The 26,706-nt window shown below is 39.9% G+C and overlaps 1 protein-coding gene across 3 annotated transcripts in view; it reads right to left on the reverse strand.

Annotated features, from left to right (window-relative positions):
* Nucleotides 1-26,706, reverse strand: part of MYO5A (myosin VA) — a 665,088-nt gene that overhangs the window by 74,943 nt on the left and 563,439 nt on the right. Inside the window, exons 27-34 of one of the 3 annotated variants that reach the window (XM_078684842.1) lie at nt 23,912-23,959; nt 23,474-23,701; nt 19,125-19,225; nt 17,045-17,125; nt 14,556-14,754; nt 11,131-11,205; nt 7,343-7,436; nt 5,408-5,554 (exon numbers count right to left, since the gene is read on the reverse strand). In XM_078684842.1, coding sequence (XP_078540968.1) covers nt 5,408-5,554; nt 7,343-7,436; nt 11,131-11,205; nt 14,556-14,754; nt 17,045-17,125; nt 19,125-19,225; nt 23,474-23,701; nt 23,912-23,959 — 973 coding nt within the window. The remainder of the gene's footprint in view (nt 1-5,407; nt 5,555-7,342; nt 7,437-11,130; nt 11,206-14,555; nt 14,755-17,044; nt 17,126-19,124; nt 19,226-23,473; nt 23,702-23,911; nt 23,960-26,706) is intronic. The other 2 variants (XM_078684843.1, XM_078684845.1) reach the window with 2 other exon arrangements.

A 26,706-nucleotide genomic window follows, 5' to 3' on the forward strand; every position in this document is an offset into this window, starting at 1 on the left:
GGCCTCCACCCGGCAATATACCAGGATGCTAACGAAGTCCTTGGGGATCTTAGCATCCAGGCCCACGATAGCCTGAGTCTTGACACAAGTGAATTCACCAGTATCAACCCAACTGGCTCAACTCCAGAGTGCAGGACCCCCTTAGTGCTATTTCCTGATAAAGAGAACAGACACTGGAGGAAATTTTAGAAGACCTTCCCTATGTAACTCCCTAAGGAGAATCCCAGCCAATCTCGCACGACCAGCTATCCCAGGAACACTCAGTCAAACGACTTGCTAAGAAGGAATAGCAACATATCTACTGCCCTGCAATTACAGGAGTTAGGCGAAATTCTCAGAACAGGAGCGGCACACATGGGTGAGGGCAAGGTTGACATGGGCCTAGTGTTTATCTCTAACAGCCCCTTGGACACATTAAACAGAGGGAATCTGTTACGATTATTACAACACATTCCACCATTGAAAAACCTGACATTGGTCGAGCTCACTTCGGTAAAATTCTCCCAAACGCTGGGGAAAGGGGCATCAGACCACAATTACTAAATAGGGATCCACTACCAACAGGATCGCCATCCTGTGAGAAGCCCACACCCTTGAGGAATTGGGCATTAAGCTTCAAAAGATACATCCGCCAAAATACCTGCATTTATTACTTCTGGAGGACTTAGCTGTTCAGCGCGGACGCGTCCTGAAGGGTACTTGGGGCGCAACCCAGGACTGGCTACCAAGCTCCACAAAACAACCTAATTCCTTGGTAGCTTACTATGGAACCAATCAAAGAAATGTTAGATGGCAGTTAATAGCCCAGTATTTCAAGGGTTGGAACCAGCTGCCCAGCTTTCAGAGCAGCACCCATAAACGCTCTTCCTAGCTCCACGCAAAATCTCCTTTCGCAACCTTTTAACCTCCAGATTGGAAAACAATTAAAGAAAAGGGAGCTCTTAATTACCTCATGGAATGTGGCATGCCTCGCCGCTACCCGGACATCGAAATCTGGTTAATTTCTTCAAAACAGTGATATCATATGCCTGCAGGAAACTTGGGCACTAAACCCCACAGTGCTATATGGTTTCCATGAGCTCTTTAAGCCGTCCACACGTACTAGCTTATTTGGAAGACCATTAGGTGGCCTTTCAATCTTCATAAAGCAATCCGCTAAAAATGAAGTAGCTCAATGCACCCAAAACCATGAGGCTGCAAGCCGTATCAATAAAGACTTAAGATTTGTCAGAGGGCTTTCCCTCTGCTCCCAATCAACTGTTACTTCAACCCTCAAAAAAACCCAAAAGCATGCGCAATGGTCTATTTTTGTACAAGCTTAAAAGAAATTCTTTTGTCCTATCCATCCCATGAAATAGTGATTGCAGGGATTTTGACACTAAGTCCCTGGGCAAATACTCCAAGACAGTACAAATGAGCAACGAAAAGGAACAAGTCAATGAGCTACTTGCCACATTCAACTTAAAGTCTGCGGACCAAGTCATGACACGACCAACGAAAACGCCTTGTCCCACATTTAAAGGTATCTCAACAATTGACTATATCTTTATGTCCCCGCCGCCCCCGGCAGACCACCTTCGGAATTTTCAAATAACAAATTGAGAAGAAAGTGATCATAATCCCTTAGTCTTAACCCTAGACCTAGGTCATCTGACAGCGTACACATTTCTCGGGTTAGGCACTTCAACTGGAGCAGAAATAAAGACCCAAGTCAGAATGGCAACCCTTTCATTCCACACAGGTGGTCAACTGGCACGGCAACCGAAATAACTGATATAAAAACTGACTTGGTTGGGCGAATCCTAACACAATGGGACACAATGACTAAAGAACTGTTAGATTCCATTTTGGGGCCCAGGTGCCATTCGCAATCTATAAAGCCACTGTGATGCTACTCATACAAACAGCTGTCCAACTGGGACATCAATCCCTCACTGAAGAACCTAAGGAGAACCATCCGATTATGTAGAATCAACCCCACGAGCAAAAATGTAATGGCAGTAAAAGACTTGCGGAAAGCAAATAAAAACGTTATTTGGGAGTTTAAGATAGCACAACAAGAAAAGGAGTGGCTAAAGATATACAGGATGCTTAAGGAAAGATCCCTCACACGTTTCCGGAATTACGCTAATAAATTAAAATCACCCTGCCCAACAGGGGAAAACGCAGTCTCTGAATTCGAATGGTAGAAACATGTAACTGGCCTTTTTCCCCTCATCACAAAACAGACAAAAAGGGGCCCACCCTGCAGCAAATAGGAGACCCACAAGAATTAACCTCACCATCCCAAATTGTAAAACTAATTAAGGATATGAAAGGCGACAATGCGCCTGGCCCAAACGGTCTCCCAGCTGGCATCTTTAAATGTGTACCAGAGGACTGGGCATCTCTTCTGGCCTCACTTTTCAACTCAGCCTGCAGCTTGGGTCAAATTCCAGAAGTTTGGAGAGGTGCCACCATATGCCCGATATTTAAAAAAGGCGATCCCTGAAAACCATTTAAATCTCGCCTAATAGCTTTGCTAGTCGTGAAGACAAAAGCTTATGCCCGAATGTTGCTGACAAATCTGGAAAGCTGTGTATTAGAAAATGAGCTGTTCCCCTTTTTCCAAACTGGCTTCCGTGGAGGAGCAGCCATTAATGACAATATCATCGCACTAGCCCCCATCAAGCCGTGCAGCATAAACAACTCCCACTTTTTTTTATTTGATTCATTTTACTGCAGCATTTTACAAAGTTGACAGTAAAGTTTGCGGAGGAAACTTGCATGCTGGGGTATTCCATCACCACTTTTAACGGCCATAATCTCCCTGTACTCTGCAACATGGGTTTGTGTGAAAACGGGCCCAACTGCACTCTCGCCAAATTCCCACTTTTGGCGGTTTAAAAAAAGGCTGTGTGCTAACGTCCCCACTTTTTAATCTATACCCAGCAGATCTAGGGAAAGCCTTGGTTAACAGCTGTCTTGCCCTCCCTTGCTTAGGTCATAGATCACCCCACATTCTTCAATATGCGGATGATATTGTTATTATGGACCTCACCAAAGTGGGGCTTCAAGCAGCACTGACCAGCCTACATTTATATACTGCAAAGAACTTTCTTACCATCAATCCAGATAAAACCAAAATACTAGTATTTGGTCGCTACAAGAACAAAAAACAAGTCTCGTGCATCATGGGACTTACGATCATTACTACGGCCCTAAAATATAAATATCTGGGGGTGTGGTTCACTGAACCTGTTCAATCATCCACTCATAAAAATAAATTAAAATATAAATGAATAGCAATCATCTATGGCTTAGCCAGGCTTAATAACAACTTAAACAGCCCGTCTGCACAGGGAATATGCAAAGTAATTTAAGCCTCCCTTCTTCCAGCCTTACAAAATGGCCATCAAGCCATCCCTGGAGCATGCTCGGAAGACCTGGAAAACACACAGTTCGTGGGATATAAGAAAATATTTCAATTGCCGAAATAGCTCGATAGAGCAAGACTCAGATTGGAACTTGGGTTGGTGAAACAATCCCTCTTTATCTAAGCAGACGTCCTCATATTTAAATTTGCATATTAAAATCATCAGAGAACTCTCTGAAGGCCTGCCTCAGAGGCATTTTCGAAATACCAGGATCCCCGTGGAATAAACAACTTCAGAGAGCAGTAGTAGCTACTACGAAAAATCTAGCAGCCATCTCACTGGAGCCTATCACCTTCACAATATGGAAAAAAAACATCAACAGACAAGTGCGACTGGCCTCATTTCAGCAAGATCAAGCTTCCTTAAAATCAACAGTCCTTGTGTCCTTTAAACTCTTCTTTTTGGGAGCAAAAGCCCAGCCCAATCTATCAGCTACCATCAACTTTAGAACGCGGAGAGAGATCATGTATATGCGTTTGCTGGGCCTGCCAATTCTGGACTTCAATCCAGCATGGGCCAATAAAGACAACGGAGGCGCTTGCAGGTTACGTAATTACAAACACAAAACATGGCTGCATCTTCTGTGTTGTTGTCCTGCCATGTTCAAAGAAAGGAGAATTCTACTCTGGCAATTATTTCTGAAACAATGGGCCCGCACCTGCAAAGAGGCATCAGCAGTAGGGTTTTCACAAGCGGTGGTTCCCATCATCTCCCGTTGCAGGAGATTTGTAAAAATACACAGTGATGCACTAAACCCTCGCCCTGAACATTTGCAACATCCTTACAACGTCTAGGAACTGATATCGCACTACTACAAAAAGAAAGTGGGAGACACAGAGTTGGAGAAATGCCTTGGTGCCTTGGTGTCATGTTGTTATTGGAGCACACTACACTGCCAAGGGCAGGCTCTCCCCAGGAATCCAGAGCGACCTTCAAAGAACTACAATTATCACTGAGCTAAGAACGCTCAATTGAGCAAATGCTAACGCACTTTAATTTCTTTTTTCTTACTTAGTAAATATAGTATGGCACTAACACTTTACACTGCTCGACTGTGTCTTAAGAAAAAGGTACAGTCATATAATCCCTTCCCCCAAATAATAGAGCAGTTATTTGTTCAATACAGGGAAATAATGTATCTATATATTTGCATGAACTGATTTGCAGTTTTAAAAGTGTTTATTCTTTTGTAATGGGTTTAATTAACTTATCCAAATAAATTGAATCTGAATCTGAGAGCGAAAAAGTGAGAGAGAAAATGTGAGAGAGCAAGAGTGTGTGTTATTGAGAGAGACAGAGAACCAGCAAGTGTAGAAAATATATTTAGGTCGAAGATCCCTGCAAATACAACAAAAATATTCAGTTGACTTAATGTACAGACTAAAAATAGACTACCGGCAAAGCAGTGCAGCCTAACCTTCTAGTATTCTAGTGCTAAAGCCTGTAACAATGACAATGAATAAATTGTCTGTTACCTAGTGTGCCCACACACTGGAAACGAGTAACATTGATTTGGGTGTTAACTGTGTGGAATGCAGTATATTTGTACATAAAAGGAGGGTTCTCTACATTGTATTAGGAGCACTTCCAAGTAGGTGTGTTTTAAATCACAGTTCAAGCAACTTAAGCAGTCGGATGGTGAGCTTGTGTGTTACACACAATATGGAATGAGTATTCTTTTAAATTTGATTTTATTATAATAACTGTTATTTTATGCAGTATTTATTTTTCATTGGCAAATGAGCCAGTGTTATATGGCTTGCTTTAATCTTTAATATTACTATAAAATAAAATACCAAATATGACACGACTCAGTGCTGACTGACATGCATTATAATGTTATGAATTACTTCAATACTGAACCTTTGAAAAATGTCAATTCACTTTTTTTCTGAGCATGAATGAGAAAATGTCACCGGCATTCTTCCACACTTGTTTCTGACGTAAATGTACATACCTAATCATTACATAACATTGAATCAGACACTTGCCTAAGATAAGATTTTTGACCAGCTTTGGCTCATCTTCTTTCTTATACTCCAACATTCCCTGGAAGTCCTTTTCTTTTCTTGGAATGCTAACTGGACGAATGGGTTCATCAATGATCTGTCCAGGAGATATGTTTTCAATCTGACCCACTACCACAAAGAAAACAATAACAAATTGTTATATTGAAAATGTTGAGCACACACAGGTTAGTATTTCTTCATTTTGAATACAGGGAAATCACACGACACTGGTTTAGGGAGATGTTCTATAATTTAATATATTGGCATAAAAATAAAAGTATTGAAAACTGAAGGAATCATTAAACGCAGCAAAGGTGTTTCTGTACTGGAAGGAAATGAGAAACTTTCATGTGCATACAGTAAAAAGGGCTAACACAAACAATTCTGTCTCCATTTATACCTCCCCCCAACTGCAATTTAGGATTAACCTTATCTGTTCGGGCTATCATTTGTCATTGATCGTGTATATTGAATGATACATAGCAGTTATTCTTCTTTCGCTGTTATTTTAGGTAATTTATTTAATTATTGTAGATCTGTAAAGCAGCATGTACCACGTGTAGGCTGCTTCAGTACCACCAACATAAAAAGTAGAGGTGTATCAGGAGGCCAAACTGAGGCTTAGAGAACAGGAATTACTAATAGCTGTCTTTGAAAAGCCTTGTGCTGAGCCAGTTACTGGTCAACCCTGACAAATCTAGTTTTTTGCCAACCTCCACGAGGCTAAACTTGCTGAAATTGCTGTCTTGAGTACACTTGACGAATCAGCCATTTGTTTGTCATTTGATGCTGGATTGATTCTAACAGTATTTATAAGAATTGCAACAGGCCCTGCATTTCTCTCCCGATTCAATTGTTATGTAGGCAGAAAGGGGTGCCAGACAATGGTGCCCTCTTTTCTGTCTTTTCCTTATTGTTCTGTGCTCTTGGACCGAAACCGTTAGCGTGCTGGATACAAGTAGATGCACTGATAAAGGGACTGACTTAGGACAACTGAGATGTTTATTTGCAGGTGACATGCTTCTCTATGTTGCTGACCAGGAGCAATCCCCAGACAGGATTCTCTATATCTTTAAAATTGTGGTCACTAGGCAGAGTTCAAAATTAATTGCACAAAATCAATTCTCTTTCCTGCCACAAACTGCAGTGGCCTATCTCTGACCATAGCATGCATTTCTCATAGTAGGCCATACTTAAGGTTCCAAAAAAGTGAGCAATCACGTCAAGAGATAAAGTCTTCTCAGTGGTAACAGCAATGAATTGGGTTTGACTTCCAAAAGCTTTACGTGCATAGCTGAGGTTTATAAAGTATAGTGAGTCACCCAAAACATTTGTTTTAACTAATAGGATCACATTCTCCTTGTAGTGTTTTATGTATAGCATATTCATCTTCTGACCTATTGGGACCTCCATTCCTGATGCCTCAAGCCCACCCAATGGAGAGTTACTTTTAATTTTAAATTAATTGGTTGGTTATGTGGCTGCTCCTACAATAAGACGCCCTGCAAAAATAATTGCAAACAATATACAATATGCGCATGCCTGATTGTTACATTTCCAAAGCATGCCGATCACATATTTTTGAATTATGCTATTGGGGTTTACTTCCTAGATTAGAAAGTCTTACTGTACATGCATGTGCCTTGCAAGTACACAGTATTTGAATAAGCATTTAATTACTACGGTTTGTTAGATTAGGAATGCAAAACAACTCATTTAGTTAGAGTCACCCATTCAGTAGTTGGTAAGTTTATCTCTTTTCTAAAATGTATCACCAAATGACATTTTAAAACAAAAAGAAATAAAATGTCATGTATTTCCTAAATGAACCTTTGAATTCATTTCTACAAGTTGTCTGCTTTAACTTTGTTGCAGTCAAGCAACCAAATGAGAAATTATAAAGAAAATCAAACATACCTTCTAGTTCACCAATCTTCTTGGCAAATACCTTCAGCTGTTTTTTCAGTTTCCTAATTGTCTTGTCCTGTTTTTCAAGTTGCTCCATGAGGTCCTGAAAATCATAAAGAGATTTGGTATCCAAGGTAAAACCACGCCTCATCTTGCATGCTGGAGACACAAAGTAATGGTTAGTTGTGAGCTACTGACAAAAAGCCGTAGTGAGGTGCATCTTCTGCCGACAATTTCTATGCCTGAATTATGGCAGTTGTTAAAGCAACGCATTATTTACAAATATTATATAATTACCAGCATGATGGAGACAGTGCTTATTTTAGCACATTCCAAGAATGTGAATAGTTTGATAGTGTGAGAACAACTGTACAGGGAAATGGGGGTCACATTAGTTAAGACTACAACAATTAAGTGAGACGGTTTAAACATTTCAGGCAAACTCATGGTGCATGCAGTTGTTAGAAAAACGCTGATAAATTAACAGTTTAAACATAAATATAGAAAATAATGACTGTAAGCCTATCCAAATTCTTAAAATAAAAGGAATGGGTGTTGTGATGAGCCTGGGCAACCAAGTGGGGCAGTGGTGGAAGTGGGATGAAACTATAATAAAAGGTACTGTTGGGGAAGTTTTCCCTTGAAAGGGAACTTTTGGAAATGTTTGCCCTGACTTTAGGAATATTTGACATGTACAATTTATGATAGAAACTGTCAAAATATATCTACTTTATCTTTTCATGAAATAGCAAAGATCAGGCTGGCAAATAATTTGAAATAGTTTGCTAAACATTCCCAAATAATTATTTTGGACGTTTTATTAATGAAAAAGTTAGTAATTTAAATTAAAACGTTAGAAAAAAGACTTTAGAGATCTATAAAGATGTGTTTTTGATAGCAATTGGTTATTTCAAATTTGAATAAGATTTATTTATTTCTTACGGCGTTAGAACTATTTGGATTGTTTCAAAGTAATTAAATAGAGAGAAAATGTTAATCTGGAGTTTCAAAAATGTTGGAGATGTTTGATAAAAAATAATCAGTGGCCAATAACAACATGACATCTATTACATACATTGTGATTTAACTTTTAAGAATATGTTAACACTTATTTTAAACTCCTGAATTCTGTTTTAAACAAACTAATGCACCATTTCCTCTAGAAATATTTTAGGTCATTTTAACAAAACACTCAAGTTATGTACCTGTATAAACAACATTTAGATTGTTTTTAAATATACTCAAACTTGTATAAAAAACCTATTTAAATTCCATAATCATTCAAAATGTAGCAAAAATCAAAATTATTTATCTGTGCAACATTACAACAAATTCAGTCAATGTTTTGAATCATCCCAAGCAAATTCAAAACTCCAAAGTAAACTTTCTATTTATTTCAGTTTCAACCTCTTTTAAGAAGATCATGAATAAATTCTGGTAGCGTTTATATAATTATGTCTGCCTTTGCCATACCTGAATACAATTTTGGGATCTCTACAGAGTCTTATTTAAAATTTAAATTATACTTAAACCCCAGATATACAATCTGAAATCTAAAAAGTTGCCTTATTTTATAATCATAAAAGATAACTAGGAAAACATAAAGTTTGTTAAAACGTAGAGCAATTAATGTTTTGCTTATATGTAACTTACCCACAACGACACTAGCCATAGTGGAGTACATAATCAAATCATAGACATAGAGACAATGTGTTATCAGGAATGTATAAGAGTTTTCCTATAAAAAAGTCAAACAATGTTTATGAGTCATTAGAAGAGAACGGTTGTATGGAAACAACAGGAAAGTATCAGAACACATGTTTAAATTTTTTATCATTTCGCGTTTGTAGTGCCAAACAAGGAAACATCTTTTACATTATTCTATAGGTACTACAATAGTGGGAAGGGTCTATCAATAAGTTGTTTTCACCTTTGTCAAAATGTAAAGGTAATGTTGTTTACTACAGTGGGAATACATAGGGCTATACAAGTCCTGCAAGGGTGATGCTAGTTAAACAAGTGGCTACCATATGTGAATCCTTTGGTTATCCTGGTAATTTGCTGCTGTGCTTCATGGAGGGTTCTATACTTTTACAAGATGTACATTTTGAAAGCAACAATATCAAAAGTACCAACATATTACAGAGGCCAAAGATGCCTATGGAACAATTAACAGGTGGGTTGTGCTTTTCATCTATGATGAATTCTGGCACACGTTTCACTTATGAGGAGGAACATCACAGTCAATTTCATTGCGATTTGTTTTTCATTTTTAAACAGTATGTAGTGGACCTAATCCCATTATGGAAACCCTACTACGAAGCACCATCTGAGCAAAAAGAAGGTATCTCAGTGATTAAGTGGACATCTAAGAGTTGAGAGGTTCTGACTGTCACGTTAAGGGACAAATCAGGGGACAGAGGAGGAACTGAGTCACTGACAAAAACAAAACTGGATGAGGTGCCTCGTTTTTCAATTTGGATAAAGATGAAAATGGAAGTTGATAATAGCCAACTGATACATGGAGTATGACGGGTATGGCAAGTTGTCTTGGTTTCAAACAAAAGTGGATTTTTGATCAGATTAAATTTAAGGAAAACATTTTAGCCGAGTTGAGTAGTGATAGGTATTTTATCATTTTACAATGCTTTTTCTAATTTACTTTGTATTCTTATTTGCTTTTACCAGAGGGTGAACCATTATGCTAAATCAAATTCTTGGATTTTAAATGCACCTTATTAATTTGTTGTAATCTCCCTTTGATAGCCAGATTGAAATTCAAGTGGAAAACTGGTAAAATATACAGCCTTACTGTTACTCATTTCTGAACACTGACACGATACTTACTTCCATTTAAGAGAAGAGGAAGTTTCCTGTCACCTACATATGTTTATGCTGTCTGAAAATTTCCTGTAAAATATACGTCCACAGTGTGTTCAAAATGTTTAAATTGTTGTGGACCCATTAACTGTGGAAGGAATATTATTATACCACTATTTTACATATATACTACCAAATTGTAGGTTATATGACATCGTTATATGAAACTCTATATTAGTAAACAATAATTAAATATAAAATGACCATAAGGCAACAGAGCCTCTAACATTGAGCCTACTTGTGCAAGTGGCTTCTTTGCAAAATACACCTTCTAATGAGTAATTGTATCTGGGTCTTTTTCAAAAAACATGCTGTCAGTACTGGCACAGGTTAGTGTTGAGGTGTCTGACTAAGAAGAGATTTATAGCAAACAGGGAATAGTGCAAGTACTAATACAACAGAATCCAGTAAGAGAATGAGAAAACAGAGATATCATTTGATAGTGTGTTGCCACAGTGCAGGGGACACCAATGCGTTTTGTTAATTAAGAGAAGATAGCTTAGTATAAATCAACACAATACCAGTTAGAGGTCACACACTGCACAGACATGAGACTTGCTTTACAAACACTTAACAAGTAAAAGGCTATGTATTACAATTTTTGGCAAAAACTAAAGTTTGCAAGCAATGCTGTGCTTAACAAACTATTTTAATTCCCATCCCATTGTCAAAATAGAGCTTTGTGTCCATCATACTGTAAAATTTTGATTAGTGAAAATATGCACTTAAACGGCATGCTGTAAGAAAGAATGACACTGTCTTTGCAATCTAAAAGCTGTGGAAAGAAATAACCCCTATCAAACCCTCACAAATGTATTGCCTCGAGGGTAAGTGGGCTGCAGGACTGATCTTGTGTTAGTGCTGCAGGACGAAAACACAGAACATGGCAACAAAGACAAACCATTTGATCTACATACAATAATCCGTCTGTAAAGGGAAATCCGGTAGGACTGATACTTCATGGGATCATCTGCATATAACTCCTCAAAAAACTGAAAAATAGGCACAGTGGTTTCTTTTATCCCATATGGAGGCTTTGCATTCACTATAGTGACTAATGTGCATCATACATTCAAAAAGACAACAGCATTTAACTTATGGTCCACATACAAACATTTGTATGCCGGTTAGAAGTTACTTCCTTTCAAATATTTAATAAAGTCACATCACAATGGCTTGGAAACAGCAAGGGGTTATGTAGGATGCATTGTTTGACTTAGTTAATTTTTTACATAACCAATATATATATATATATATATATATAATACTTTACAGACAAATTACATCAAAACAGTGCCTATTTGTTGAAAGGCTTGCTGCTAAATCTCTTTTTTTGCCTTCCTCAATGTTGTTAAACCGCTGGCACGAGAAGCCAGGACCGCTAACTAGAGAGAAGAACTAAAAGAAAAGCATTAGAAATCATGAAATACAGAAAATATGTCCAGGGTATCCAACTCGCACATCCTGTGATTTGATTTAAAGCAAATTCAAATACTACTAGAACTGAAAAAAGCCTTAAATTTGATATATGCTCTTCTACCTAAGTTTAAAAAAAATGTTTTATTAAAAGACATATGTATGTTGTGGTCCATGTTACTTTTATTCCTCACACCACAACCAGATCTTAATCCAGGTAGCAATATATAGAAACTTCCGATAAGTATACAGAATTATCTTAGGGTTATGCCCATGACTGCACTTCTTTGCAGCAGGAGTGCAGTCTGTTATAGCACATGAGCAGTTTAATAACCAAGCACAATTTGTGTGGGGCGGCTTCTGTGCTGGTTGTACTGTCCTACTGCTGAGGTATGTTATAACAGATAATATAAAGAAACGTGTAGTTTCAAAATCTTCACATTGAGTACCACATATAGCATATAGGTCTCCATAATAATTATACATTAATCAGAAGTAATGAGGATGTAACAATTTAGACGCCAGTGGTATATTTATATGAAATTTGTGAAATTCACAGTCTTATCACATTACTCAATAATGTCTGTCTTTTTCTTACTTTGGGGAGACTATTTCAAGCAGAAAATGCCTCAACATGAGACATTTTCTCCTCAAATCACTTTCTTGCATGACATCTTTCCACGAAGTAAGGCCTCATATGCATATACCATACACAATATTGGCAGACCACATTTCGCCACAAAAAAGAGAACCCAGCTATGTCGAGAAGACTAACCTTCCACTGGAAAGAAAACGGTTTTCTTGTAAAAACCCTCACCCACTAGAGTTACCCCTTGTGGCATGCTTCATCATCGGGTCCATCCCATTCCACTACGGAGCAGGGCATGCTGCGACCTACGGACTATGTGGACGCACTTACGTGACTATGCATGATGAAGAATAATAATCCACATTTGTAAAGCGCACAATCACCCGTAAGGGTCTCTAGGCGCTGGGGGCCGTCGGGAAGATTAAGCAAGCTATTGCCCAGAGTCACATGGTGCTGGGCTAACCTGCCGCCGGAGCCGGGGATCAAACCCTGACCCCCAGATTCCAGCGTCAGTCGCCCTGGCTGCGGCGCCACACCTCTCCCACTTAAGAAGATGGTGTTAAAATAGGAGTGGGGGTGGTTTGTGCTGGAGTGTATCTTAAAAATACCTGGCTAGTAGGTGTATGCTATGTAATCAGACCTCTAGTAGGTATGATTAAAAAAAGGGAGGCGAGTTTAGGAAATGAGGATGTTATGTACCTGCTTTCCTAAAAAGGCCAACATGTTTCAAGCCATAACCCTATTGGATTTTCATCAGGACCTAGGAAAACGAACTCCCTGGTACCACTCCTGCTGTTTCTCACTTGACACAAACTCATGCTAAAGAAAATGGTGTACATACATTTAACAACTATTTGGTGATCACCGTCTGCATTTATATAAGATGCTTGAATATCACAATATGGTTCCTCCGAGAGATAGGCAGCCCATAGTCACACTCACTCCAAGGCTCCGCCTCTGCCTTGCTAGCTACTTGGTGCAATGCCAGGATCTACATACGCTCATAGAATAAATAGGTAGACCTACCAGACAGGTTTTTTAAAGATACACTCCAGCAAAAAAAAAAAAAACACTCCTATTTTAACACCATCTTCTTTATCAGTGCATAGGCACTAGGTGCACCTGCATAGTCCGTAGGTCGCAGCACACCCCGCTCTGTAGCTGAACGGGGTGGACCTGATGATAAAGCATGCCACCAAGGGATAACCCTGGTGCGTGAGGGTTTTAAAAGAAAACTGTTTTCTCCATTGGAGGGTTAGTCTCATTAACATAGCTGTGTTCTCTTTTTTTGTGATGTAATACTTGTTGTGGAGGAGGAACCTAGCATATCCTCTTAACCCCCAGCCATTTTTTGATATAGACCACAGTTCATGAAAATTGTGTCATTGAGCATAATCGCAAGTAATTTTATTGACACTGAACAGAAAACAATCATGCAATTTCAATCATTTATAGCCTACCGTTGTACTACTTAAAATATTAAGAGTGAATTGCAGTGACTAAAGATCTTATTGTTAAAGAAAAGCTACATCTGCTTTAGAGGTGGGCCGGGTGTTTCTTTAATCCTCGTCAATTGGTGGTCAATGCACTGATCTTACGTTTTTTACAATTAAGAGTGGCACGGGTGTTTCAAATTTAAATGGCAAGAAAACCGAAGACAAAAATATTTTTTTTCCCTGATAGATTCTTATTAAGTGGAAGACCACTTGAGCAATATGCTTCAACCTCCTTTAAAGGAAATATTTGTATGTATTATAAAAATTATTAAGTGTTTCAACTGAAATGAATGTCTGGTAGAACTGATCATTAAGACCCCTTGCTACTTATTTCCCTTGTCGTTGTCACTTACTCATAATGAAACACAGGAATGTTCATAAATATTGACAAACTGACAGTAATTGCAGTACACATGCAAACGTATTAAGAACATTTCTTGGAAATCTCTGTTCTGAATCTGGGTCAAAGTCCATCTGCTCCATTAAACATATGGCACATGGCCCTCACATTTAACCTGTTTTAGTCTGGCCAAAGCTTTATTCTATAGCCACTGGGCTTAAAGATGATCAGCCTTTACATCAAAAGGTCTGCTTGGATGTGCACTTTTGGCATTTTGAAAAACAAATTAAGTAAATCTAAAAGGGCAACACAATTAAAGAGCTCAAAAGCAATAATTACCCTTTGTTCTCAAACATTTACTACCACTTGCACAAGTATATTTGAAATGTAGCATTTTGGCAAGTGAGGTATGTGAGCAGTAAGAATGTGAATCAAAAGCTGTAGGCCAGAAGGTACGGCAGTGATTGGACCTGTGACTGTCTGCTCCGCTAGAACGCTTACCAGGTTCTCATTGGTCAACCTGGTTATCTCATGCTGCAGACTCGCTTCAATGCGGGCTTCTGGTGGAAGCTGCAGATTTTGAGCCAAGAGCTGCTGCTGGCGGTTGTTCTCTTCCTTCAGACTCTGGATCTCTCCACGCAGAGATTCTACCTCATTTTCATTGCTCTTTCTCTGGGCCTGAAGTTGAGACTCCAGCAGCCTATAAAATGGAAAAGACAGGCAATTTATACTTGAGGTTAAGAAGATCTTTCTAGGTAAAAATTAGTCACCTATTTTCCATGACAAAGCATTAGCAGTCACCACATAAGCGCCACATGTAATTTAAACCCATGTCTGCCAGTTTAGCAGTGGGCAAAATGAAAACAAGTTTTCATCTGAAGACATTAATTGCATTAACTGGTTCATTCAGCCATTTGATCTGCAACTATGAAAAATCCACGATACAAAGACCCATCTATGAAGTGTGAATAGTCAATAATTTAGTTAAAGACTGTAATGGCACACAAAAACTAATTGATGGGGCAACCACTGGAAATTAGGGAACAGAATGTTCCAAAAGTTCAGGAGAAGTACACTGCCTTTAAGGCAACTCATAACACAATTTAATGATAAAGACTATGTTCATGGCAATCTATTGAACAGGAAAAGTGACAATTGTAATGCAATATAGATCAGACACACCTTCTGGGTCAAAAAATGCAGATGTATATGTAACAACCGTTGCTAAAACAAAGCATGTGCATGTAAATGCAATTATTCACCTAACCCACGCGCCTTAGCATGGGCTGTTGCCATTCAGTTCAGCACTCGTATAAGGAGCTAAAGTGCACAGCAGCCTGTTTGTACTTTCCGCCACCCATGAGACATACAATTAAAGTTAGTCTTCAGCAGGCAGATAAGGTTATTTTTAGTTTGTGCAAGCGCCAAGCAAGAGTAGGTATTGTATTAGTAAGAAACATTGGAACTGCAGAGCGTGCCTTTGTTCAAAATCATCTACTGCTGGAGGAGTGGCAGCATTTATGGCCTTAAGGAGGGAAACGTTTCCAACCTCAGGGCGCATGCCCTGACCACAATGGACAATGCTGTGCTCACTCTGACTGCTCGCTCTGCCACACGATGACATCATGGGGATCCCCACTCTATCTGGAGATGAGGTATGGACTGATGACTTCAGACCGCAAGGCTCTTCACTCATCACTGCTACCCGGGAAAGTGACAAGTCTCTGACCACTGCTCGGGCTATGCTCCTTTTCTCACCGCCACCTGGAACACTGCTTATGGTCCTAGCCCTACTCCCAGGCGCCATATATGTTTCCACATTAAGAAACAGATAAATTGTAGACTTAATCAAAGCAGTCATGACCACCAGAGTTCAATAAAAAACAGAGCCAACTTTGGTACACTGTAAGCTAAAATTACTTATTTTTCATTTGAAGTGTTTTTCCTTTAGTGCAGATCAAACAGTTTGTCCCCTTAGACTCACATCGCTGAGTAATTGGTGAAAATATTCCTAGGAGCAGTATGACCCTTTAATGATATATATATATATATATATATATATATATATATATATATATATAGTATAATGTCACAACAGGGAAAGTAGAGAGACATAGAAAACTACTGGAACGTTTCTGAACAAATTAAAAGACTGAAAAAATGCCATTCAAAAAAGGGGCACTCAAAGTCACTCAATATAAAAACACTAAATTCATTAATTGTATTGTATAGTGTTGATTCGCCTCATTCACATTTTGTGGTGCTTCGACGGTCTGCGGTCTTACATGCATACGTCAGATGGTTCTCATTAGCACTTGGGTCAAAGTAGGAACAATAACAAGGAAAATGCTTCTCCTATTCTTTTCATTTGAAACAATGATACCTCACACACAACTATCTACAGAGCTTACAGCAATATAAAACATACTTTATCACGGTTCAATTAAATACACATTAAATTAAATAGGAATGTAGGTATCGGCACACTTGGCATATATATGGGGGTCGGTTCATTTAGTGAACACAAGGTACAATCACTGTCACTTGAACACCTGAAACTGGTGGGAAGGTAATAAATGACTCAAAGAAATATTTAGAATCTGTTGAAACAGAATACATCAAGACCTAGGCTTTTTTTCCAGAATCAGAATTCGTTATGAGACGTGAAAGCAGTGTGCCACAGAAAAACCGCCTCAATTTTGATACCAAACCGTCACCCTGAAGCAATGTGATCAGTCTCCGAATGGCTAGTAAGTAGAGTTTCTCAGCTATTCTTTATTTTGGCTTGGAAATTTAAATTCGTCTTAACTGAAATGTGTTATAGTTGCCTGAAGTAAAACCTACAAGAAGCATAGGCAACTTAAGATGTGGGTTTGACTTAACATTAAACGATCAGTGTGCTTTAAACATGGCCGAAGCAATTGGACAGCAAAGCATTGGTTAGTAGGACAATGCAAACTGGAAAAATCCCACTCAGAACATCTGATAACCTGTTGGCCTGTTTTAACCCTTCATAAACCAGCCATAGCTCTCCATCCTCATTCAGCATTTCGTAGTCCTGAGGAGATGATCTTTAGAGAAAAGTTTTAAAACAAGGTGACATGTTAAAGGGATTTGTGATGGTTAATCGACATGTTAATGTCCTGAAAAGAACAATGATTATGAAATTAGTAATATCTGACCAAAACCTGACAAATACTTTCTAACTGAATAGAATTTTAAACACTGACCATTTACACTGTGTGCTCTCTGTATCCGCTCAGTTCATGCAATCTGCCTATGTATTTTTTTTGTACTATGGTTTCACAATACAAACAAAACACAATTGCAGGGCTGTTACAATTTCAATATGTTTACATCGATGAGAGAGAACATGAGTCTGTTTTGGGCACAAGTAATTTAAACCACATCATAACCCTCACAGAACTTTCTTAAATAAATAAAGATCCACGATTTACAAAGTCACCTTAAATGTTCAGTCCTTTAACCCCAACGTCTACCCATTGTATGTGGCAATTACAAAAGCAAATCGCATTTGCTCTTCCTAAGACATTTGCAATGACTTGTGAGGGAAGATATGAAAAGAGTATGTAGCAGAGAATATCTGCTTCAATTCATCTGTCTATTATCATCGATAGACAGGCAGGCAGACAGGCAGACAGACAGACAGACAGACACAGACAGACCGATAGATAGATAGACAGACAGACAGACAGATAGATACGGCTAAAGAGACAAACAAGCATCCAAGCCCCTCATGGGAGCTAGCACTATGCTGATAAGCAGGGAGTGTAGTATTATTCTAACCCTCGGGTCACATACAAATCATTGCACTCAGTAGTGACACTGCCTGGAAGAGTGAAGACAAGGTAGGCCTATTTCTATATGGACATAAGGTCTGCTATAGAAGTGATCCATCCAGACAGTGTAGAATAAAGGGTATGATTAAAATAACAGCTCTTGTATTATTGGGAGTCTGTGAGAATCGCAGATTTGCAGGAGGAATCCCATCTGTGCCCATTTCCCCCACAAGGAAATGCCTAACTACACATTTTCACTTTGGAGAAATATGATGCTAAAGTGCATTTGCACTTTATAGATGTCACATTTTGCTAATCGATGAAGACCTACATTTTGTGTGTGGGGGAGGGGGGGTGAGGGGGCTCTCCTACTATTCCTTTCCTGACAATGAGATGGGCGTTTTAAAAGGCTAATCATGATGGAACCATGATATATTCAGGTTCGGACAACCATATTATCAAATAATAGTGCCAGATTCTAAACAATCAGACTCCGCAGCAAAGTGATGCATATTGTACACCATATATTCACTGATGAGTGACTCTGGATATTAAACATATTATAATTTGTTTACATGTATGCATTTCTGATTGCTGCGAGTATGCATGAACATGTAAGACGTCGTTTTATTTTTAGCATTGATAATTGAATCAATGTGTGGGGGTAGAAACCTAACACCGCGTAACTCAAACCAGACCGTGAAAGAGGACTGACTTCTTCAAATCTCAAACTCAAGCAAACCTGCCACATGACACAGACAGCGCCACGTGAAAAGCACAATAGAAAAACCTCTTCTGCATTTCAACAATGAATTTCAACAGAGAAGCAGTGATGGTCTCTGATTTTAGTCAATAGAATGTAGAATGGATCTATGAATAAGAATATCCTGAACAATACATGACAAGTTTGGGATACACACTCTGGGCCTCACACATGCAACCAAAAGTCAACAACAACGTATGATGCTGCAACGAAGACCATTACCTTACCAATGTATTACACTAGACTGACTACATACTCAACCAAGTGGGAATCACTTCAGAGCCTTGGCCAGAGATAGGAAGGCTGAGAGAAATGCAGCCATAAAATGCATAGTGGATCAATGGAGATGAACAGACGCAGCATTCAGTCCCGTGAGGCCAAGCACACACAGAAAGCACACACTTGAATAGGTTCATATCCTCAATGGCATGACGTTGCTTGCTGACAGAATGTTTCTAAAATGCACTTCAACTATAAAGATATTTGTGTAAAGGAAAACACACACACCTGTTGGTGTCCTTCAGCCCAATGTAGGCCTGAGCGATCTCATCTTTGTTCTTCATCTTCTGCACGTCTTTAAAGAGGACAGCAGAGTCGGTCATGGTATCCTGGAAGAAAGGAGCCAGCTGGGTTAGCCTCCAATCACGTACATTTTACTTTCCATTTATCAAAAAAAGCAATCAAATAAAAGCAGATTGCATCGCGCCAAGTGGAATTGTGGCCATGCTTCTGAAGGCCGCTGAACAGTTAGTTAATGCTTTACCATTGCTTCATTTTGATTAATCATTTTATCAGTACAATGCATCACACCAAGTTACCCGCTATACTAATATTGCCCTTAAAAAGGGAACCAGAGGACTCGCAACACTGCAGAGTGGTTTGGCTTAGAAGAAACTATGGGTTAGAGCAGGCTTCTCCGAGGAGTAGCTTGTGAGCTATTGGTAAATCTCTAACGACCTACAAGTAGCTCTTCTAACTGAAACCCATCCTACTGAATTATACGCTTTTATACGTTTAAATTAATGTATGTATGGCAAAATCAAAAACTGTGTATTGGAGACGAAAATGTTACTTTGTTCACAACTCATTTGGTGTTTGGAGAAAATGGCTAATTTTCCAAACTATATATATGTAAAGCTGATAAGTGTGTAAATCTCACAGCACTGTTGATACTTATTACTAATACTATTGACTTAGTGGTGGTTATGTATTACCCAAGTAGAGGCACTCCACACTGACAAAGCATTTTTTTTACATTATTGCAGACAACCGTGCCTGATTCACTGAGGGGGTCCCTGCTGGTAATCTTGGGTATGTTGTTCACTAATGTAATCATGTCTGTCGTGGTCAGCATTACAACTTTATAATATTAGTAGCTAGGGATGATTTTCATTGAACATGAGTAGCTCTTCTTACATTTCCAAGTGTTTCTTTCTTTTTTCATTTATTTTCTATTCCTATGTATCCGTAGGGCTGGCAAGGCACCTTAGCCACTTCAGAGTGCTGGCACAACCTCTACTAAAGTTGTGAGACTGGAGCACATTGGCCTAACTAATCTAGGGGACTTGCAGCCCAGGGGTTTGTAACAGGACTGACACGTCCAGTTCTTTTAAATGCACTTCTGGCTCCCAGTGGCTCCATGATGTTATTATTTATTTATTTATTTATACAATTTCTAAAGCGCGCTACCACCTGACAGGCATCTTGGTGCTATTAACTCAGAGACCATGTCAATACAGGAAGGGGGCTAATGCACAGGCCTAGTTCTTAGGGAAAAGCCAAGTTTTAAGGTTCTTTCTGAACGCGAGGAGATCCCTGTGTTGCCGCAGTTCAAGAGGTAAAGTGTTCCACAGCCTGGCCGCAGCCACCCAAAATGATCTGCCCCCTGCTCTAACTTTATTGAAGCGTGGGACTTTTATTGACATGCCTCTCGAGGAGCGGAGCACTCTGCCCGGAACGTACCACTCAAACTTTTGCTGGAAAGAGGTGGGTCCTTTTCCATGCAGGGCTTTAAATACTAGACACAGAGATTTAAATTTAATTCTCTGTGTCACGGGGAGCCAGTGCAGCTCCATCAGTGCTCCAGAGGCAGAGGACCTCCTTGACCAGCCTAATACCAATTTAGCAGCGGCAGATTGTATCCGCTGTAGCCTTTCTAGCAGGAATTTAGGGGACTCAAGGAGCAGAGTATGACAGTAGTCCACCTGGCTAAGTATCGTGCTCTGTGCTATCAGGGCGCGGGCTTGATGGGGTAAAAGAGGAAAAATCTTCCTGAGAGAGCGAATAATCGCCAGGCAGCAGCTCACCACCTTCCCCACATGCGCCTCCAAGGAGAGGTTACAATCAAATGTTACCCCCAGATTACGGACTGTTTTAACCGTCTGGCCGGGGTTGGGAAACTCTGGGGGCCACAGATTCATGGGCGGACCTCCCGTGTTCCTATGCGTCTCGAAATGCATCAGTTCAGTTTTAGCAATGTTAAACTGTAGGGAATTCTCCTTCAGCCACTGTGACATATCTCCTAAACATCTATGAAACCCCTCTACTGAGATGGACTGCTCTCCCTCCAGGGAGAGAATAAGTTGCGTATCATCAGCGTAATTGATGACTTTGATGTTATGGCGCTTGATGATCGTCAGCAGGGGTCTCAGATAGACATTAATAAGAATGGGGCTGATGGCCGAGCCCTGAGGCCCCCCATGTGCCACAGAAACTACCCCAAGTTGTGTTGGGATGTATAACTGGGTTCCCACTGTCGGCATCCTGGCCTGGCCCCTCCCTAGCCTACATACGACAAACCTGTACATTTGCTTGTAGAGCAAAAAAAAGTGGGAAATAGTTAACGATACGCAATATTTTTAGAGAATACTCCAGCTCAATAAGATTTTCCGAGCGTGGGAGAAAGATACTCCCTGGAATATCTGCTTGTAAGCTCAGCCAGGCAAATCCTTAAATCTGCAGACATAAAGCTGACAAGCAAAGCATAGAATGTCTTAAGAACATATAAAAGTATGACATTATATGGACAGTTGGGAATTACAAGACTATCATGGGAAGTTGTCAGGCAGAATGTCTGCCACACTACATAATGAATGATGGGACGCCTGTCCTTATAACTGCAAACCAAGACAATAACAAGCATACTACAGATCCGTGGACCCTTCCAGCCTCATAGCAGCACACTGAACGAGGCAACAAAAAGAATGTATTTATCGTCAAATAACTAACAGCAATTCTGATGCAGAGTTTGCCAACACGCACACATCTGCTTCCTGAATCCACCCTTCCACTGCTCACTCCGGAGCCATTTTGAACTACGATTTGTTTAAACAAAGTTCTTGCAAATTAAATGTAACTTATTCACAAGAGAAATTATGCATTTTCGCTGAACGCAGAGGCACGAGAAATTAATTTGATTTTCTTTGAAACGTCATCTCTGTCTCCAACCACAAACATAAAAAAGGGCAAAGGATATTAAATACTTAAGCTATACCACAACATTTAACCTTATACGTTAGAGGAAAATACGTTGACAGTATTGATAGAAACAGACAACTCAAAAATAACCGAAACAAAGTGAAAAACTAAATTTTACCTTGTCATCCTGGAAATGATTTATTGGAGAACAGGAAGGAAAGACAAAAAGGTACAGTTTGAATTTAGTTGGTGCTTCCTAAAAATATCCAACCTTAAATCACATCATAACAGAAACGATTATACACATAGAAAGCAAAGATCTTAAATTGATTAGACATATGATGCTTCGATGTTTGCTGCATGAAATGGAGGATACTCTTCGCAGTTTTACCAGTAACAGAAAAATAACAGTTCTAATTAATATTATTTAGAGTTTTACGGGCAGGGGATTGTGCCACAAATTGAACGTCCACCTGTTCTATTTACAGTCGGATGTGGTCCACCCTGTTTCTGAAGGCAGGGCCCCCACTGCCAGGAACCCTGCTCTGGGTCCATCAGGCCGTCCACCCTATTCCGAGCAGAAAGTCTGTGTATTCTTTTGCGTATAGTAGCGCCAGGGACAGCCTGGGGACCTTGGACACACCCAAGCCCAAAATTCGGCCGTTTTGTGGTGGAAAGCGTCTTAATTTTGTGCCTTTGTTAATTATGTCTGACTCACAAAAGCATTTAAAGTAGAAGGGAACAAAATCTACAGGTCTTACAAATTTACTGACCATCTCCATGCATGCTTTACACAATGGATGACTACTCATATGTAATGTTAGAAAAGCAGATGGCAGTGTCCTTTTTCGTGAAAACTTTTAACGTACAGCTATTTCCTTTGGCATCCAGAACTTAAAAGTGCGTAAATAGGAATATTTTGTGAATTAGGTAAATGAATATAAAGTAGGTTCAAGAATACCTTTAATTAACACATAGTTTACACCTGATAAAACTCATGCAACGCATGCCCTTAGATGCAATCACCTTAGGAAATGGAGAGAGTAACCTGGAGTCTGTAGTGAAATTATTCCTATTAATCATGGGGCATTTCCCAAGTCGGGAAATGCAGTATAAACTATGAGCATTCATACCATGTGTGGTTTGTTCAACCTAAGACTAAGAAACGAGATTATATTTCATTTAAGTGAATTCTAAATCACATTTTCACATGGGGCTTTGTGTCTTGACATATTACATGACTCCGAGATACAGAGTCATACCCATTTCTCATGCCCCATTACAAAATAAGGAAAACAAAACTGAAAACACCTCAGCAATGTAAAAGACAACAAATGGGACAAGCTATGAAATAAATCTTTAGACAGCTTACAGTGGCCCTACAGAACATGATGATCATCAGAGTGGCAGTGCGACCACAGCAGCACATGGCTCCCTACCTTGGGTTGAATGGCTTCCTTCTGGCTAACCAGCTGTGACCTTAGGATAAGGACTTCTTCCTTTCGCACATCCAGCTCCTCACTGATTGCCATAAGCTGTTCTGAGAGGACCCTGTAGGCGGGCGCCCCCGGGGCGGTCACTTCAGGGGAGCCCTTTTCTGTCAGGGCCTTGCGCATCTCGTTCAAATCATTTTTCAGCTTCTTGTTCTCAGACTCCAGTTCTTGGCGCTAAAAGGTGGCACAATCACAGGGATATACTTTGCTTAGAACCGTTTTACAATACAAGCAATTAGGGTTAGTGGGAATTAAGTTATGTACACAGGATATGATATTCTGCCAAAGTGGGGAAGCTAGAATTGTAGGGTCGCTTTCACAGTCAACAGCCTACCCGCTCGAGAATACTACCAACAACCTACATCATTAAAAATGGGTAGTTACCTTGAGTGACTCATACTCCAGTTCTGCTCCTCTGGGTTTTGCATCCTCCTGGAGGAGAAATAAGACTGTATTATAAAGCCAACAAAAACATGGGAAGGTCTTCCCCCCCCCCCTATTTAGGGCCTTATACCAAGTCTGGAATAGCAGTATCCCCGAGGAAATACCGCCATCCCAGATTAAGAGTTAACTGGGTGTTCCTGTACCTGAGTACAGGAATCAGGCCTGGTTTTACCAGGTGTGATCCACAAATGTATGACTTTTCAACGCACACATTCACAACACATGCCTTCACAATGCGGTCGTTACAATGACCGCGTTGTTACCATGCATGCCATTACATTGCAAGTTGTACTTGCTGTAGGGGGGCGCGCTGGACTTGGGAATAGTATTAATTACTATTCCTGCTTCAGTTTGTGCAACTGCAGGGTAGGGGTTGGACTTAAAATCCAACACATTCCCTGCTGTTGCACGCCTCCTTCAGCAAGTCGTTGATACGACTTGTGATTTAATTGCATGCGTGGTAACAACGCGGTTGTTGTAACAACCGCGTTGTGAAGCCATGCGTTGTGGAAACAGCGTTGTAAACGTGTTTTCCCGTGATCCACACAAGAAATCACAGGAACCAGGGGGCTGAGGCAGAATCTGAATCCGGATCCCACCAACCCACTGTCAGGGCACAGGGAGCATGCAATCCTGAGCACCTGGAGCATGCAATCCTGACCCCAGGCCATACCAAACTATACCCTCACACATTGTCTTAATTGCGTGATATTCTGTGACCCATGATCTCACATTTATCGCCCAGTATTTCTGAGACCTGATATGTATGCTCACAATGGCTAGATTATGAAGGCCCTTCTTTTTTGGAGCTGACCACTGCACAGGTAGGATTTACCTTGGCTTTTGTCTTTTTGTAACTTGCAGCACATCAATTCCTTTTAGCTGATCAAATATCTCTGTCTGAGAGTCTAATAATCAATAGTTTTAAAATTATTGGTGAAGGTTCTAGCAGTAAGGATGTCATGCCATGGAGAAATTAGCTGTCAGGGCCCTGTTTAAGTCCACTTTGTGCGAAGGCCGGAGGCAATACACTTTATCAGTATATTCTCTCCACTCTATGTTCTTAACTAGGTGTTATTTTTTTGTTATGGAAACCCTATCATGGCCAGTGGCACTCTGCCCTAAACATTTCTCTGAGTGCTGTGAGGATAATTTCTCACAGTTTTTGCTCTCAAGCAGGAAGATTCTAGAGTCTGGGAGTGCATTTTCCAGTAGCATCAGACAGAAATGTGTGCTTGCAGTAAGAGATGGGTGATGTCACCACACCGTGCAACCTGGCAGTATAATTCAACAAATGCAAAGAATCAGACCTCTCCTAGGACATATGTACGCTAGAGGGATTTTGAAGGGTCATGGCTATTACAGTTGTTGAGGGTACAAAACAGATTTGTTGGGGGGGCTTGCTGCTGTTAAAGTGAGAAAGGTCACTCTGCTGTTGCGCAGTGGACCAGCTCAGTATCATCTGCCCGCCCCTTCAAGTGGTTTCAGGAACCTAGTTATTTATTACATTTAACTTTCTCCCTTTTGTGACATCCTGTTTATCTGTCTGAAAGACTGACAGGGTATCTCCATATACTAGGAACGCAATTCTTGCATTAACATGTCAGCCCAAGATTTTGAACACCATGCAACCGGTTTTCCATTCATAGAATTCCAGCAAGAGAGCTTAATCCGTGGTCATTTCTATTACCTGCCTCTAGAGGGGTTGTGCCATCACACTAGGCACTCAATTGCATTTAGAACTGTCTGATGTGCCCAGTGGCCTTGTCTACTGGAGATACACGGTCTTTGGACTTATATGTAAGGAATCCCTGGAGAAGACTTCTCAAGTCCTAAGGCCATTATATATCCCCGGCCTTCAAAGGGTACCTCCTGTGGGGTACTGGTGTTTTCCTGGTAGGATCTAGCAGGTGAGATAACATTACTGTGCTTAGAATTCATTAAAACTGTTATCAGATGGAAGGACATTAGATGTTTCTGCATGCACTGTCCACTGGAAAAAGTCAATTTTTCGTCATTTGTTGTACTAAGACTAACCCTGAAAAGCACATTTCCAACTTTCTCAACACACTCCAAGAGTTCTAGTACCAGGTGTCATGGCCTAATAATTAAGACTTCTGTAGTCATGACCAGACCAACTGCTTGTCCTTTTTGTCCCACTTTAGTCAGATCGGTGAAGGTCATCATGGCAAGCACAGGACCTTAAGTGGCTCATTCAGAGGCTTAGTGTGCCAGATCAGAAGTGACTTCTGTAGCCTTTGAAGCTGAGGCTACGCTGGAGGATTTTATGAAAGCTGCAGCCTGGTATACTAAGTTATTTTCCAGATATATCTATTCTGAATCTGTTGTATTGTGAGGAGCCGTCAGTCATCCCATAGTAAATCAATTTTCATACCACTGTATCAGTAAATCAGAATTCTGTCAGAGATAGATAATATCCAGTTTTGCTTTCGAGGCAGTTCTTAAGTATCTTCCTTTTGAAATTTTGCACTGTGAGAGTGCTGGAGCCAGTGTTATGTATCATGTTTTTTTTCATGTAGATCGATTACTGGATTATGTTGTTTTTAAATTAATTTTCAATAAGCTCGCTCAGATTCCCGTCTCTGTTATGGTTTGTCACTGGAATATTTACTTTTACAGTCTAAAACGAACAACTAACTTGGAATTAAACATTTACATGTACCAGTTCTGTGCAGTGATTTAGTTATGTTAGCTCTAAGATCTTGTTGTCTTAC

This window comes from Lissotriton helveticus, chromosome 3_2, assembly GCF_964261635.1.
Source record: "Lissotriton helveticus chromosome 3_2, aLisHel1.1, whole genome shotgun sequence".
Taxonomy (NCBI): Eukaryota; Metazoa; Chordata; class Amphibia; order Caudata; family Salamandridae; genus Lissotriton; species Lissotriton helveticus.